Source organism: Pecten maximus, chromosome 5 (assembly GCF_902652985.1).
Source record: "Pecten maximus chromosome 5, xPecMax1.1, whole genome shotgun sequence".
NCBI lineage: Eukaryota > Metazoa > Mollusca > Bivalvia > Pectinida > Pectinidae > Pecten > Pecten maximus.
Window position 1 is genome coordinate 5,983,386 of NC_047019.1, and position 18,161 is coordinate 6,001,546.

Here is an 18,161-nt window from a genome sequence, read left to right on the forward strand (position 1 = left end):
GCAAGAGGCCAAATTCAACACAAAATTTGAAATATTAAATATACTGTAGCGAAGTCGGGTTGCCAATCTCAACATGAGAAATACTTGTTTTGAAATATCCGAGGACAAACTTAAGTGAGGCACATAACAGCAATGTAAGTGTCTTTTTGAAACACCGAAATATAAACACTGTTAAAATAAGGGTCTCAACGTGGTACAATATACCACAAGTTACACAATAATTACTCAGCAAAAGTCATGATAGGATGATAACAAATGAATGAACAGATGAAATGCATTGATTATCTCGTGCGTTTCTGTTGGCGACTTCTGTAAATATCGTGAATAGGTGGTGCTGCGGTTTCGTTGGTTTCTTCGTCGCTTTCTTCACCTTCCGTGATCTTGCGTTTTCTACCCATAGCCAAGTCTATGGAGAATTGCGTGCCAGTATCTGGTTTGGTGTCTATGCCGTTCTCTTGTGGAATTGGCACTGTGGAATACAAATTACAGGTTTCTTAAAAAGTGGTCACAGTGAGAAACTCAGGAAAGTACAGACAGGTACCATACATCATCAAACTAGAGTTCTGAGACGTCAGAATACATCCTTAAATAGAGTTCTGAAACGTCAGAATTCACCCTTAAACTCGAGTGAAATGCAGAATACATCCTCAAACTAGAGTGAAACGTCAGAATACACCCTTAAACTAGAGTGAAACGTCAGAATACATCCTCAAACTAGAGTGAAACGTCAGAATACATCCTCAAACTAGAGTGAAACGTCAGAATACATCCTCAAACTAGAGTGTAACGTCAGAATACATCCTTAAACTAGTGAAACGTCAGAATACATCCTCAAGCTAGAGTGTAACGTCAGAATACATCCTTAAACTAGTGAAACGTCAGAATACATCCTCAAGCTAGAGTTCTGAAACGTCAGAATACATCCTCAAACTAGAGTGAAATGTCAGAATACACCCTTAAACTCGAGTGAAACGTCAGAATACATCCTCAAACTAGAGTGAAACGTCAGAATACATCCTCGCAATGTGTCTTACTCTAAACCCGAGTGTATCAATACATTGGTATTAAATTAGGGCTCTGTCAGTAAAATATTTCATAATCTATGGGGGAACGCCATAAATAAACAGATTCAATATGTAGTTGGTTCTTGAAAAAATGTGGTTTATTACTGTAACTCACTTAAATTTTGCGTGGGATCAATAATACGTTAGGAGAGTCTGTCGTGAATTCAAATCCTTCACAATCATTTAAAATTTTGCATTTGATTTATAACATGTGAGGGGAGTCTATCGTGAATTCAAATCTGTCATGATCATTTAAAATTTTGCATTTGATTTATAATACACGAGGAGAATCTAGCGTGAATTTAAATCTTTCACGATAATTTTTAATTTTGTGTGGAATTTATATTATGCGAGGGGAGTCTATCGTGAATTCAAATCCTTCACGATCAATTTTATGAAAATAACACCTTTGAATGGCAACCAACTGGGGTTACATATAAAACCGTGGCTATTAATGAACCCAGGGCTATACCACCGACTCTTGTTAACTATCAGGGCTATGTATATTCATTTCAAATTCTATGGTAGTCAGGAAAGATTTGTTTCTACTTACCATCAGGTAACACCAGTTTCTTCATATGTTCTATGAAAGCGTCCATAACTACAAATGGTCCCTGAAAAGATGAGAGACAACGATTTTATTATTAGTTCTGTGATTAGGCAGACTGACTAAAGGGACATAACTCCAGATTTTTTCTACATACACACTTCATATGGTTGGGAATATCAAGTTTTTTTGTGTATTAAAGGCATGTGACGATATATTCTCACAAAATCATTGCCTGTTTTCATTAATATAACTACATGTATATAATCTGTAACAAAAAATATGTATGTTGAAAATCGGAAGGTAATTATTTGATATACAAATGTATGTGCAATACTGATGAGTTGGCGGAAAACAATTATCACTACCTGTACGATTTTTAGTGAAAATAAAACAATGTAAGGTATTTTTTTGAATTTGTTTAATAACTTGAGTCATTTCCCTGAAAACTGGACATTTATTTTTTATGTGAATATTGTAGATCCTATGACTTCAGCGAGAAATGTCTATACAACTGAAATAATACAACTACCGTAAATATTCGGGTATAGTGCGCACTCGCGTATAGTGCGCAGGTACGTTTTTGAGGTTCATTTTCAAATTTTTTTTTTTTTTTTTTTTCAATTTTCAACTGAGCGGTAGATGAATTTTAAAGCATAAGATGATAGGACTTTGTAACTTATGAAAGCTAATTTACAATGTACCACATTTAATTGGAATCACCGGTCAGATTTGACACATTGGATTGACAGGTTGTTTACATTATATCGCCACAGGCCTAGTCAGCTTGCAAATTGTAGCGGTCCCATCTACGCTGTTGTACCAACAAAATAATTAATCCTACTCTCAATTACCTTGTGATTTTCACGCAGGTATGGTCTCTTGTGGTATTTTTCCACGAACATACAAAGCTAATTAAGCTCAATTATAACAAGATTGAATAGTAAGCTGACTGCTACATAGGCCGAATGTAACACAGGCCGCCATTTTGTATACAGTACGGAAACAAGTCTGCAGTCGTCGTGCTGGTCACAACTTTTATATCAATGAATTAACATGTGTAATGGATAAATCTACAGTGCAGACGATAAATAAGAGTAACCCGGTAGTTTTCACAGTCATATCGTATTTTATAAGGCCAGTTGGTCAGTGACTGCCGCACGAGATCAAGGCATTAGTGTTACCCGAGCCTAATTGCGCATGCGTGCTGTTACAGCTTCCGTAAATAAACAAGTTGAACATTATCAGTTTCTGGCAACATTCTGGATTTATAAGGTGATTAATTTAGAAGTATGAAATAACTAAGTACTGCTATATCATTTCAAGTTTTGTTTGATGTTTATTGAGATGTTATACATCGTTTTGGACCTGAATACGGGAGCATGCTCAAGTGAGATCGTATGTGTACGGAACATGTGGCTCACGACCGACTTAGATAAATCCACGTAATTGCTGATAAATACACAATTTCAAGAAATTAAACATTAAAATAACTAATCATTTCTTTGATTATTTGTTAACTATTACTTTCTTAATGCTTTATATATGTAATATATATATATATAAGTATTAAATCAATCCTGCTGTGAAAGGAAACGATCACAAATCTCCGTCAAATCACATCCATTCTCACTGGGAAAAGGCTTGTACTTGCGTATAGTGCGCAGTGGTCTTTTTCACTTGTCAATTTTTGAAAAAAAGTGCGCACTATACGCGAATATTTACGGTAATATCTTATCTCATGCTAGGATCAACATTAAAACAGCTATACTAGTTGTCATTAAACTTGTATACTTCATATTTAAGTAATACAGAACAGAACATGAGTATATTGCCAAATCTTAAAATCATATTCTGTACCTTTGTATAATTTTGTAAAGTAACAGTGATCACCAAATTGAATATGCTTGTATGTTATTCATAATTTACAGAAAACCGTAAATGGTGAGGCAGTTTTTAACAGCTGGTGTACTTACATGGAAACATTCCGGAGGTGGAAGCTGCGTCATCAGATTGGCCGCCGAGGGAGGCGGGGGGAAAACACCTCCGTCCACGATGTGAGATCCATTAGCTAAAACCGATGTAATATGCTGAAAGGCTTTGTCTTCAAAAATGGCTTAGTGGCTTTATATAACTCGAACTTCAGACCAAATTCAAAATGGATAAATAAATTTTTTTCTATGCATAATTTGAAAGGGCTATTCCATTATCTGTGTGGCAGAGGTGGGAGGCACTTGTAATAAAACTGGACGGATTGGGGTGGGGTAAGCCTCATTTTTCTAGCATTCTTTATACTAAATAAGCTTTAATATTTGATGGGTGGTGGGGTTCTGAAAAAAGCGTTTCACCCCTCCCATATCAATAACTTTCATGACAATTTCTAATAAATCCTAGGGATAAAACACTTGGATTTGACCAGAAAGAATTTACAAAATTTGTGTTCATTCTCTGCATTTTGCTGTTCAGACAATTCTGCATGATGAAAATGAAGGGTTACTCATGATAAACTGATCAAGATATGACATACGTATAACTGTTCGGGGTTTGAAGGGCAGCATCTGCTCGACGTCAGGTTTGGGGTACTCCGGAGCCTTCTTCCCCTCCTCTTCCTCCATCACTACCTTAGTGACACTGTTGGAGGGTAGCTGTACGACCTGCTGCTTAGCCAAGTCCTAGTGGAGACAAAATCAACCATACATTTGATTATATTTCATAAAACTTAAAAAGAATTACACTTTATATATCTTAACTCCTAATTTCTCTCAATATATATAGAATATTTTTTATTCAGTTGATATACATATTTCTGATACATGTTTTGTTTTCTAACAATTCAATCTTGGTGTATACATTCAAGTATTTTGTTGTCATAGTAACAAATGGCTCTCTACATTATTTTGAATTTAATAATGAGAAAATGAAGAAAACTTCAGATTTCATAAAGCTGTTGATAAGCCCCTGATTATCAGTACTGAAGATTTTGAAGCTCTGGTGACCTATACTTTTGTAAATGAAAGTTTGCATAAAAAAATTACCTAAATAGCTTGAAACCACTAAAGATACCCATGAATATTTCACAATATTATACAATTATGGCACTTTGTTTCCGGCTTCGGTCTATACCGGATATCTTCGCTCCATGAATCATCATATCGATAAAAACAAAGACCCATAATTTTTTATTTCATTTCTGAATCAAAACTTAAGATCAGAAAGGTCATGATCCATTGGTATATAACCCTTTCAATCCTCAGAAACTTTAGTGGACTCTGCCGTTCATTCATCATTTGAAGTCCAATATGGTCAGTAGGGGTGAAAGGGTTAATCTGCATCATAATACCGCATCTTTGATAAAACTCTCCTACAATTTGACGGAACATCTACACAGTTGCAGAGTGTATTTTGATGTTAAATGCAACAACACATAATCGGATATAGACCAATCCACATCCGATAAAATTTTTTAATTTTCTGACAAACCAGTATTATTTTTAAATACATCTCAGCCCTCCAGTTACAATACTTACGTAATACCCAACAGCCTTCAGCTCACTTGTTGTACAGGGATACAAGTCAAGGTATTTATACCGGTCTATCAATAAAGCCGTGTCCTTTCCTTCAAATTCTTGCACCTAGAAAAAGATAGAAGCTTGATCTTTCAAAATATATTACAAGGTGTGTGTCACATTTTCAAAAAAAATATATTTCATTCCATTTCTAAAATATGAATTTAAATGAAAATATAAGCAACTCCTATTTATATACAGTATGAAATAAATGATTTTCAAGAAAATTTTCAATAATCATTTACAAGAATATTTCTATCTCTTGAAAATCAATCAAACTAGAAAATGGTGTTCCAATTGTTTTCCTTTTCAATTTACTTAAATTAAAATAATTAACACGACAACCAGAGCTTGTTATGTACAACATTTTTCTTTCTTCTTTTCACTTTTTTTCAATATGAATTTCTCACCTTTTCAATGGCCTGAGCTCTTCTCTTCTCTACTTTCTGAATACATGCTAGATCTCCCACTTCTGATTCAAATGCCAGAAATCTACTCCATATTTCACTGAAATTTGAGAATTCGAAAAATAAAATATCTTCTTTTTAATTTCTATATCTGATTTTAGGAACTGCTTCATCTTTTATCACCAAAGCTTTAGGAAGTTGAGATCACAGATCTGTGATGCTGAGGTTGTATCCTTGGGTACGACAATTTACCATGATCAATCTGGTAACATAATTATTGTTCAGAGAGAATGAGATGGCCACCAGCTACTACAATGATCAATCTGGATAACATATTGATCAGAGAGAATGAGATAGCCACCAGCTACTACAAGGAGACCGCACTCAAAATGACACTAGTTGGTAACAGAGCGATAAGCTTGGCAAACTAAGAATCATTGTGGATGTTGATTTGGTTATAACTTACATGGACTTCTGTGGTGGGATTTGTCCGGACGACAGCACTCTTTCATACAGAACTCTTGTATTATTATCCTCTGTTAAATAAATAAATACCAAAGTATATCTTCACTCCGACACAATATGATGAATTATTAATAGTAAATACATTTTTTTTACCTTTTTAACTACAATAAATTTAATTATTTCCAGGTATAAGATTTCATGTCAATTTTTCTATTAATTTTATTTATTCTTTTGCAAGTCGGGGCCTCACCGCTAATTTATTAAGCGGAGAACATAACTTAAACTGTTAGAAAGACTTGTACATCAACATGCTCCAATTTTGAATGAAATAATCCTAAACACAAAATCTAAGCAAAGAAATGGTAAAAAAAAAAATATAAATAAAATCCTATAAAGCACAGATAATCTTAATTAAAACTGTGTTATTCCATGTATTAAGAAAATCAAATTGATGTCACGATGAGTATAACTTGTAAATTTTGGAACATATTGTTACAGTAATTATAGGGAATAAAACTGTTTCATTTCATAGCTAACCAGTTTTAATACAGTCAAAATGATAAATGAAATACATTATTGATGTATCAGTCATCAAGATACTAATCCTCATATATTTGCCATACTATCCCTCCCTCGACCGAACTCCGGGGAACTCTCCTGGGAATTCCGAAAAGTTGGAGAGTATGCTTATGAAGCTTGATGACAGTTTACATGTATCAGAGTTATAGAGATAGATAAATGTCTAACAAAGATATTATACCAACAGAAAAGAAAACGATTTAAAAATTGCGTGGAATTTGATATATGACGGTCCGTCTCAGGACACGGTCTAATGACTTACCATTGAGGTGAGACATAAACTCCATATAACACAGGACATACTCCGGACACTCCCCATACTTCTTTAATCCCAACTCAAAAATCTTCAGGGCAACGTTCTTTTCCTGAGGAAAAATGTAAAAACATGACTATGTTATCACTGAAAATTATTCAAAGCAATTTTCACCGCTTAAGGTGTAAATAAGGAAGCGGTTGAATATGTTAAATATAACTAATTCCAAAATTTATCAAAAATGTGAAATTTTTTGCCCCCAAAATATCACCCTTCCAGAGAACTGACATTTTTGCCCCCAAAAATATCATCCACCCATGGCCAGAGAACCGAGATCTAACAAGTATATGCTATATAGTTTGGTTAATGCTGGACTTATACTTTTCATGTACGGATCTAAACATAGTCAAATGTTGATGACCTGGAAAACTAGAACTGTCGCCAGGATGGCCGACTAATACCCCCGCAATCTGCACGAGTCAATGGTGAATTGGAACTGTTAATTAGAGGCTAACTAAGATAACCCAGTAATATAGTGACCAGTTGCCATAGCAACCATAATTTTGTGAAAAATAAAGTGGCATGCACATCTACACATGATCATAAATATTTGTGTGAAGTTTCATCGGAATTGGCCCATCGGTTTAGGAGGAGTTGTCCGGACAATATGCGTCTACAGACAGACGGACGGAGGGACGGACGGACAACCTGATTCCAGTATACCCCCCCTAACTTCGTTGCGGGGGTATAATTAATTGCACCATAGTCTTGTGTTTGAAATTTTGGATGTAGGGGAGACAACTACTCACTTTACTACAGTAGTACTCCATGAGAGCAGCAGCTACAAACACCTGGTACTTGGTTCGGTTGTCCTCACGTCCCATTTTGAAGACAGATCGAGCTGACTTGATCCCTTCAGCTCTCCGGGCAAACTTCATGTATTGGATGTAGGACTGCAGATAGCAACAAATCTAGTTTCAGTACTATAGGATGTGTTTTATAAATGTCAAATTCAAGATGGCCACTTATCAGCCATTTGTTTTTCCCATCAGTTTCAACATTGAACCTATGGAAATCTTCATATGGAATTAGAGCAAGAGCTTCCAGGTACTTCTCAAGAAGTACGAAAAACAATGACATCCGATGATGGTGTACTAAGTAGACTGTGTATTCGAACATTCATTTAAGTTGTTGTGTAATCGTAGAGGGATAAAGAGAAAGATTGCCGAAAAAAAATCAGTCAATTTAACCCCTTCAGCCCTTATCCCTTTAAATGACCTTTGGGGAAGAGGGAGACGGACCTTAAAGTTCACAACTCTGATCATGACTGCCATGGAAACTGCATGAAAATTTCACTGAAACTTTCTAAATGTCAATTGTATAGATACGGATGCTGAACAAACATAGATAACATGTCACTGAAATGTTCTAAATGTCAATTGTATAGATACGGATGACGAACAACCATAGGTAACAGGTGATCTCAATGCGACTTTATTCTTTATGATACATTTTTTGCAATAAAAATTTCTTACCAAGGTTGGATCCACATCCGGCACATTCAGATTTCTCTTGTATATACTGTGGACTTTTTCGTATTTCATACGACTCTAAAAATATAAATTACATGAATATCAACTATTTATTAATCACATATTACTTCAAATATAAATTTGATAATATATATCAAAATTCATATTAATAAATGCCAATAATATCCATATGAAAAATTTAAAATAAAAGTTTAAAATGTAAATAGTGTCAAAATAAAATTTGAAAAAGGCTTTTCACCATCTCAGATGCCTGATAAATAATTATAAAAGAAGCGTATTTCAGCAGCCTAATAAATATTACAAACATATTATAACAGACTGATAAATATAACAAGCATATTACAACAGACTGATAAATATAACAAACATATTACAACAGACTGGAAAAAGATCGACGATAAAAATTAATAAGGTAAAATACATACCTCCTCAAAATCTGCATAAGCAAAGTAAACCAACATGTTGTTTTTCATGAGGGTTGTGATGGCCCGCTCATATACTGCGGCAGCCTCATCAGCAAACATCTTCCCAGCATTCTGATCCTGTTAACCAACAGTAAACAACAGGAGTTAATACCAACAGACCTGGGTTTATGTTGTAACATCCATGACCAATTAGTATCAAACAATCGTAATGAGCTTAACCTTATATATAATACAAAGCTAAATTGCACCATTTGGTTTGTTTGGTTTGTTTTTGTTTAACGTCCTATTAACAGCCAGGGTCATTTAAGGAAGTGCCTGGTTTTGGAGGTGGAGGAAAGCCGGAGTACATGGAGAAAAACCAGTCAGTACCTGGCAATTGCCCCACGTAGGTTTCGATCTTGTAACCCAGTGGTGGAGGGCTAGTGATAAAGTGTCAGGACACCTTAGCCACACGGCCACCGCGGCCCCTTATTGCACCAACTTCGATATATAGGATAGTAAAAAGATACTGACTTTTTCTAGCCATATGCTAAACGTGATTGAGGATTAGTTTTATAAAAATAAATCTACTGTAAAATCAAATATCTTTGTTGAGCTCAAATTTCAATGCTATGAAAAAACATTATTTTTTACTATGATTTGACTGGTAAATTACCCATGAAATAAACTGAGATTCTTTGAAAGAAACAAAGAGTTGTTAGAAGACAATAGAGCTTGGTGAGTGGGTTGAAATTCAGAATTAGTTTTTAAAAGTAGGGCAAAGGTCACTGTCAAGGTCAGGTCTATAGATGCAGCCCCAATAGAAAAGTCTTGTCACAAGCAACACGCAAGTCAAATATGAAAGCCCAATCTCATATGGTTATAACATACTGTGGCCAAAGTTATAGTATTTTGAAAGTAGGTCAAATGTCACGGTCAAGACAAATGAATTCATAGACTAGGTAAATTGAAAACATGGTACTCACTCCTTTCTCTGTAAGGATTTTACTGGATTCCTCTAGGTAGGACGCGGCCTCATACCAGATATCAGGGTGGTGCCCTAGACATAGCAAACTCTGCTCATAGGCGAACATCACTGTAACAAATGGACTACAGGTCAGCTTGGCCAGTTACCATGGAGACACAGGTATTTAAGTTGTTATGTGTCAAACAATACATACAATTTTAAAAAATGTAAACTATTTATTTTACAACAAATGCAAAACAAGTGATATCAACTCATATTGATTATGCTTGTTGGACCGAAAGAAGTGTATGAGGGGTCTTATTGTGGGAGGAAACCAGAGTAACCGAAAAAACCCTTAAAGGACTTCAAGTAGCTATATGATTAAATCTTGATAGTCAAATTTAAAATTCAACAACACTTGGCAAAATGATATCAGTTGTACACAGACAAAATATTTTGTCATTCATGAACAAAAATACCCTTGTTTTACTGCATTAGGGAATCAAGCCACAATGTCTATGTGTATCAAGAGTACTATACTGACCGATACAAGATTGAAGATCTCTAGGAATTGTAGAAATTTATATACTTCATTCACAGATGGGATAGAAAGCATAGATTCTGATGTACATGACCAAAAGTCTCAAACTAATTCAGCCCTTACATTGCATTATTTCAAAAAATTATATCATTCATAGATCATTGATGCACATCTGGCATATCTCTTCCAATCATAATCCAAGATGGCAGCCATTTTTTTCCCTCTTGCATTGGGTCTTATTTGGGGATAAGCCCAGTTTGCCCACCTCCCACTTTTGTCCATTTTCAGTGCATCAGCCCCCCTGTCTTATACCCAGTAAAATATGGTAAGGACATTTTGTTGGTGATAAGGCACCAATCAAGAAAGCATGTCAATGTTTTACTGTAAGTTGTGTGTCCAAAAATGTTTTTCCTTACCTCGTCTTGTGATCAGAGCATGGTCTTCTGTCCTAAGTGGGTTGCCTTTCTCCCAGGATATATACTTTTTCCACAACTCTACCTGGAATGTCATAGTCCAATTCACAATTAAAACTATATAGATCTTTTTCTATGGAGCAGTCAAATATTACATAAACATTTTGCTATTTCAATACAATATTCAATATCAGGACAAAATCTTAAGTCAACTGATTTTTTTATGTAATATGCAGAACTTAGCTCCAGTTGATGATAAGTGATTTGATCAGTCCACCATCTGATGATAGTGAGCTAAAAATCTTTGAGAGAAATAAGTTGAGATATCCGTCCACATTAAAAAGGGGAGGATGATTATTTTCTCCTTCACCAGATACCAACAGTTGAAATATTGAACAGAAAACATTATGTCATCATTGATGGTGCATTGTATACATTTATACATGTATTCGTTTTCCTGTTATATGATACATAAAGTGATGACATCATCATTTTGTGAGTTCTTCGGTTTCCTGTTACATGATGCATAAAGTGATGACATCATCATTTTGTGAGTTCTTCGTTTTCCTGTTACATGATGCATACAGTGATGACATCATCATTTTATGAGTTCTTTGTTTTCCTGTTACATGATGCATTAAGTGATGACATCATTATTTTGTGAATTCTAAATGTTTTCAAAATAATGATGTCATCACTGTGTTTATTTATCTGTTCTCTGCCAAAATTGGAGTGCCGGATAAAAATTTAACTTCACGATTTAGAGTAAAATTTTTGGAAAATTCTGACCTATGAGAACAAAAGATTATACAGTGTATCATCCAGGCTGGCTATTTGAATACCTGCTGGGCCTCCTCTGGGGAGTTAGATGGTGGAATGGAAGGCAGGCTTTTGTTGAGACCCCGAGTCACAGCTTCGTACTCCTTGGCAACCCGCCGGGCATTCATGTAATCTCTGCCACGATCTTCGGTCATCTTTTTGGCAATCAGCGGGTTTATATTCTGTCAAAGAAATCAATACTAATGATCACAAAAATGCTAAAAGTTTCTGAAACAAGGGTACAGTGGGGAAGGAACAATAGATTTGGATCCAATCTCAGTTTTGTCATTTTAGCAGACAAATGAAGAAATGGAGTTGAAACACTTTTTCTATAACAATCAAAATAATAAAAATAATTTCACAAAGTGAATTAAGCCGGCTGTAAGGCTATAATTAAGTCATTTAGATTTTATGACAACAGTCTTTAAAATGTGACTGCTTGAGCCAAAGTTGTCAAATACATTTAACTTAAAGCCTTAGAAAAGCAAGGGAGATAACTCTGAAATACTACACCTACATTTTCATATGCACAGTAGTCCTTCCATAGGGCCTCTATGTTAATCATTGGATTGACCACGCCCCGCTGGTAGACCTTCCTGACAGCTGTGATACGCTGGTTCTCTGCATAGGATCCAACAGCATCTCTGTGACCCAGAGTGACATTACAAATGCAGGCATGTTTTTAATGCAAACAAATATTTTTTCAAAAGTTACGCAAAGCATGTTGTCTAATATTGATCATAAATAGTTTAAACCAGAAACAATCCAAATGTATGTTAAATGATCAAGACTCAAGATTTTTCATGAAGAGGACATCATATTCACAATATACATTAGTTGGGACTGTACTGGCACCTATCTCTGTCAAACAGTACATTGATGTACATATATATATATATAAAAAAAAAAACTCAATTGGTTGTTTCAAACCTGTTGTTTTTTTCCTTGTAAAGGGAGATAATTCTGGCAACCATGACACAAAAGAATATCTTTCTAGTATCAAATTTGTCTTTATTTCATCACTATGAAAATCGTTCCGTTTTTGCTCAGCAAATTTATAAAGGCATTCAATTTAACATAAATTTTGATGAAGCAATACTTGATGTATGCTGTCAAGAAATTTTGCGTCCCAAAAATTGCTGCAGTGAAAGGATACAAAATGCTACTTAAAGCAAGCTTAACACTGAGAATACTTACACAGACTTGAGAAAGTTGATGTAATCTACCCATAACTGGTAAGACATGATATCCATCCCCATCTTATCCAGTGCAAAATCATAGGCCTGGGCCATTTTTTCTCTGTAAAAAAAACCCCAATGGTTTTAAAATGGATTATTTACACCAAGATATTTAAACATCATGTGACAAAACACGGACTTCCTATTGGTTAAACACATGGGTACAATGAGGCGATAGTGCCCTCTCCTCCGGGCACTATATAAATTTGGGGCGAGATTAAATGTGAATTTATTGTGACATCACGGTTATTATTGTGATTGATGACGACAAAGAAAATAAGGAAATGGCCCAAATTAGCAAAGTATGGAAAATTAGTGTACCAAAAAAATATTGCCATTTTTTAAGGGCACTATGGTCTAATAGTGTTGTCTCAAGATGGAATCTTATCCTCGCTTCCAGCTCTGGTACCATGCCATCCCTCAACAACACTATCAGACCATAGTACCCTCAAAAGATTACATAACGTATACCTCCGGTAAATATATCATGAACAATCATCAATTATTATCAGACTAGTAATAATTTAAAAGTAGAGTGTAAGGAAACGCACTTGAGAAGCTAGAATCAAACCTCAAAATGACAACCATTATTACGGGCCTATGATGAACACTTTACAAACTCATAATTATATGGATCAACATCAACCAAATGCTGTAAAATCATAGATAATTTCTTTTAACTTTGTGAAATTTGTGAACAAAAATTTATGTCTTCCTTTCTCATAATACTAATATATTTTTCACGTTTCAAGTATTCTCAGTTCTGATGTATCTTACTGTAGAAAAGTTATTCAATTATGCCAAAGACATTTTGAAAATTTTGCACTAGCTTGACCTTTGACATTTCAAGGTCACAGTGACATGTATAGTGCAAAGCATCTGTGGATGATGCATGCATGTATAGGTTTCAACCATATATTTTTATCTGTTTTATGCCCTGGACAATATATTGTATTAGAATGGCAATGAATAAAAGAAACACCTACACGCATACTGGGTATTGCTAACGCGATACATGTCCCCTACCGGCCCCCACTAAAAATAGTAACACTGACCTTGACCCAAATACCCTGAAACTTAAAGATATCCTAAATATAATTGTTCTTTATTATTGTGTGAAGTTCGACCAAATTTCCTCAAGGAATGAACTTGCTAGCGTGCTGATAAAATTTGGCATTATGTACATATGTACAAGACAGACCTAAATTCTCCCCGACTTCAAGTCTTCGTTCTTTTGAAGGTGCAGATTCATTAAGATTAAAACAATTAGTTTGATTAAAACTGTACCTGTATGATGGTAGGGAACCTTTGGTATCTTTTATATAGGTCAGATAAAGCTTCCACAGGTCAATACTCAGCACCTTCACCAAGCATCGCTGGAACAACTGGTAAAACAAACACATCACATTCTAAAATGTTTTAATCTTTGATTTCATAATCTTTTCTTGTAATTTAATCTTCAAGCTGCTTCTTGGAGAAAAAGAAACTCTGATGAGTGTGGTTGTGTAAAGTGCCAAAACTAAAAGTCTGATGAAAGTATTTATGACCTTGACCTCTGTGAAATTGACCTCATAATGCAATATAGTCACAATTAATTACATTTACCATTTCCTTGAAGAACATACTCAGTATATGAAGTTAAAGCACTTGGGGGAGGTCACGCAATTCTCAAACTGCAGAAATTGAAAACCCATTTTTAGCAGTGTTGACCTTGAAATCTGATCCTAAAATTAAATGTATATATGATTCGGAGACAGACATATTAAGTTTGATCTCTTTTTAAAGACTTTAGAAATTGAAAATGTGTTTAAATTACTTGTGACCTTGATCTTTGAAATGATTTTTCCCTAGCTTATACCAATCCTTTTTAAAAATATCAGCTACTAGTATTTGAATGCTACTTGTCTGGATATTGAATAATTATTAGACTTGACTTTTTTAGTGAACAAAAATATAATAATATATGTCTCTCCTTATTTCTGGCTGTGCATGAATACTTTTTTTATTTGGCAAGTTTTGATAGATTGGTGGTATAGACAAATAAATAAAGCAATCATTCCACATATAATTAACACACATGGTTAAAAATTTATCACTCAGACAAAAAAGTTTTGAGAATTATGTACTTATTTGACCTTAAGGTCAAGGTCACTAATAAGGTCCAAAGACAGAGCACTGCACTTCATCAGTTGGTGATAAAGGTATATATACAGCAATTTTCATTATGACATTTTAAATGGTTTAAAAGTTATCACTCGAGAAAAGTAATTTTGGAATAATTTTCACTCATTTAACCTTTGACCTTGGGATCAAGGTCGCAATGATCCAATGACAGAGCATTGCATATCAGCTTTAGAAGTTATGGTCCGGACCAGAATTTATTACTAGAAACAGAACCAGGAAATCCATTACCAATACAATTAATCCATCTCCCCTTTATTCGAAGGGGGAAATGAAGTGGAGACACATTCAGGAAAATTTTTCATTCTCTGTAATCTTATAACCTTAATATAATACTCATAGTTTGTGTTCAGTTACCTCCCTTTAGTTTTTGATGCACATTTTTGAAATAAAGAAATGCATTCTGTTGAAAATTTCAAAAGTGATGTAAGTTAACGAAGTTCAAATTGATTTATATAAAGACAACATAACTGGTTTCTATGAGCATCACTTGTTTCTATGAATAGAATCTTAAGTGGCTTATTTACAGATGAATAAGGTAGTTTATTTAAGTTAGCTGCTGAATTATATCTCTATCTAAAAAAATCCTATTTATTTTTCTCTTACCTTTTCAACTCGTTCATAATTTTTGGCTTTAGCTGAAAACAAGGAAAAATCAGACATAAAAATTCAGTCAAACTGGCTTAGATGATAAATGGTCTGTTTTGGTTTGCAGAGTCTTCATAACAATGTAAAGAGCTCAAAAATCTGTCAAGGTCTAAATTCCACAATTAGGTATGTTATAGACCCATAACCTTAACTTGTGGCTAAATATGGGATGGTTTTGCAGAAGATGTCGGAAGCCTGGTTTCCTTTGTCGGGGATGGGAGCAGCTGAATGTAAAAAAAGTCTAAATCCCAATTTGTAGTGTATTTTCTATGATTAAATATTAAAATCAACATTACAGCCAACATGAGAAAAAGGGTCTAAATCAGACTTTTATCTGAAAATTCTCATGCGTACCTTAATTTTGTAATGAATACATTTAAACATTACCCATTCCCAAGGGCACTGGTCGGAATTTCACAATTTTAGTCGAATGAAAACATTTTTGAAGTTACAAATATGATAACTTTTGGTCCACTGCTGTGCTCCAGGCCCCTGGGAAGACCAGGGTCAAAATATCCATATCATCAAACTGTCATTCCTCACTATAATGAAGATCTTTGGGTTAGATGACTGAAGAATTTACGTTTTGGACAATGAAGTGTTCAGATTTGACAATGTATACAAGGATGCAGGGAGTCTTGGAGCAACTTAGGTTTTTCAATTATACAATATTCAATTTGCAGTAACATGAGGTTATGTAAACATACCCTTAAATGTGCGTGAAGTTTCTAAACAAAGTATTTATCTGTGATTATCTTAAAATTCTATTTATAGTATACGTAACACCTACTTTTGTTTTGTTTCTTTTTAGCTGTACACAATATCTGTCCAAACGGAATTTGTTTGATTTAAAATCTTCCACAATTTTGTCAGTTTCAGGGTTAGTTAAAACATTTATGTTACCAATATTCATATCATTCAATAAAATCTGAGTTGAAGTGTCTCGAGATGATCTGCATGTGCCTGGTTTGGGATATGAAACACTCGTAAAATGCTATCTCCAGACAAAAAGATTTCCAATCGAACGTCATGACATACGTTCGAGTACAGATTGTAAGAGTTATTTCCCTTGTGAATGCTGATGCCTATTAGATATAGCCGGTCAATTTCCATGTTGCATGTTTTTTCCCCCAAAAAGTCAAGATATTGAGAAAATACTAGAATCGAAAGGCATATAATTTGTTTTGTTAACAAAGCAAATGGTGGCATAAAGATCAATCATGTCAATTTTCATAACAATATCGGTTCATCAGTTAATTTCTTGACCATGTTGTGCTTGAATATAGGGTGGCCTGCGTCAATGTGTTTTAGCTATAGAATGTCTTCATATGGTTTTTATTGTAGAATGTTTTCCACAGAAGTTGAGAGGGCCCCGATTCAAACACATGGATATTTCAGCAGTGTTAGTTATAGAGCACATCCCATTTACAGTTATTTTATAAATACTTTTCCATTTTCCATGTTACAAGCAATCAACATATGCCCATGTTTGGCCCCAAAACTCTGCCCAGGGGAGTAGGCAGGTGGAGGAAAATACGGCACCCATATCCGTTCCAGGGATTTATCTAGCTCAGAGAATATAATATATTGAATGGCTTGGAAATCGGTCTCACCTGAGGTCACACACCCTTGGCTTACGACCATGAAAACCTAACATTGCTACAAACAAGTAGCAATATTTACAGGTCAGAAAGGGCCCTGCTAAGTGTTATATTAAAATATTCATTATTGCTTATATGCTCTAAATGTACAAATCAAAACATATTATACATTTTTTTATATTATGAAATTATCATGAACTTTATTTGTTGAGGTGTTCATTAGATATATTTTACACTGACTTTTTATTTCAAAATCAGTCAAGCGTGGTATTTGGGTATGACCGTCACATTTAACCATGAACGATGAGCCCTCAAATCACATCTAATCATAGTGTTTTCACTAATGTCTAAGAAGTTTCAGAAAATTTGGCTTTTACTAGAGCCTTTAGACTGGCTACCAGACCTTAAGTCTTTTTGTTAAGAATTGCCATGCTTAATTCTAATTCTAGATTATCTCGCCCTAGTTTGAAACTCTAGAATCAGACATATCTGACAGGACACTCACAATTCTATTTTTAGCCTTAGCAACCTTGACCGTAGGAACTACACCCTTATTGCACCTGTGCATATCATAGGGTATCATTAAAATCACGAAATTTCATTAAGTGTGCCTTTTCTGTATGGGTCTATTATCTAATTATATTGTATGTACTTTTAACAGCATGCTCCTAGATCTATTTTTATTAATAATGACCATGACATTTGACAGTTCAATCTATCCCAAGCAAACTATCTATAGTATCAGTGACCTTTGACCCTGGGCTGGAAGGCTGTACCCAGCAAGCACTTTCTTCGAAGAAGCAAATTAAAATAGATTCAGAGTGCAATTGGCTCTACATGTACAGATCTAGAGCTAAGATTACTGAAATGGTGACTTTGACCTTTGACCCCTGGGCTAAAAATCTCCCATGTAAA

The 18,161-nt window shown here is 34.7% G+C and overlaps 1 protein-coding gene across 1 annotated transcript in view; it reads right to left on the reverse strand.

Moving 5' to 3' along the window:
• LOC117326964 (cleavage stimulation factor subunit 3-like) overlaps window positions 1–18,161 on the reverse strand; it is a 56,969-nt gene that overhangs the window by 27,614 nt on the left and 11,194 nt on the right. Inside the window, exons 5-22 of the mRNA XM_033883767.1 lie at window positions 15,604–15,629; window positions 14,104–14,201; window positions 12,776–12,877; window positions 12,096–12,222; window positions 11,602–11,760; window positions 10,763–10,844; window positions 9,825–9,934; window positions 8,860–8,976; window positions 8,417–8,491; window positions 7,691–7,834; window positions 6,891–6,993; window positions 6,051–6,120; window positions 5,588–5,684; window positions 5,139–5,243; window positions 4,139–4,283; window positions 3,588–3,682; window positions 1,618–1,678; window positions 353–469 (exon numbers count right to left, since the gene is read on the reverse strand). Coding sequence (XP_033739658.1) covers window positions 353–469; window positions 1,618–1,678; window positions 3,588–3,682; window positions 4,139–4,283; window positions 5,139–5,243; window positions 5,588–5,684; window positions 6,051–6,120; window positions 6,891–6,993; window positions 7,691–7,834; window positions 8,417–8,491; window positions 8,860–8,976; window positions 9,825–9,934; window positions 10,763–10,844; window positions 11,602–11,760; window positions 12,096–12,222; window positions 12,776–12,877; window positions 14,104–14,201; window positions 15,604–15,629 — 1,833 coding nt within the window. The remainder of the gene's footprint in view (window positions 1–352; window positions 470–1,617; window positions 1,679–3,587; window positions 3,683–4,138; window positions 4,284–5,138; window positions 5,244–5,587; window positions 5,685–6,050; window positions 6,121–6,890; window positions 6,994–7,690; window positions 7,835–8,416; window positions 8,492–8,859; window positions 8,977–9,824; window positions 9,935–10,762; window positions 10,845–11,601; window positions 11,761–12,095; window positions 12,223–12,775; window positions 12,878–14,103; window positions 14,202–15,603; window positions 15,630–18,161) is intronic.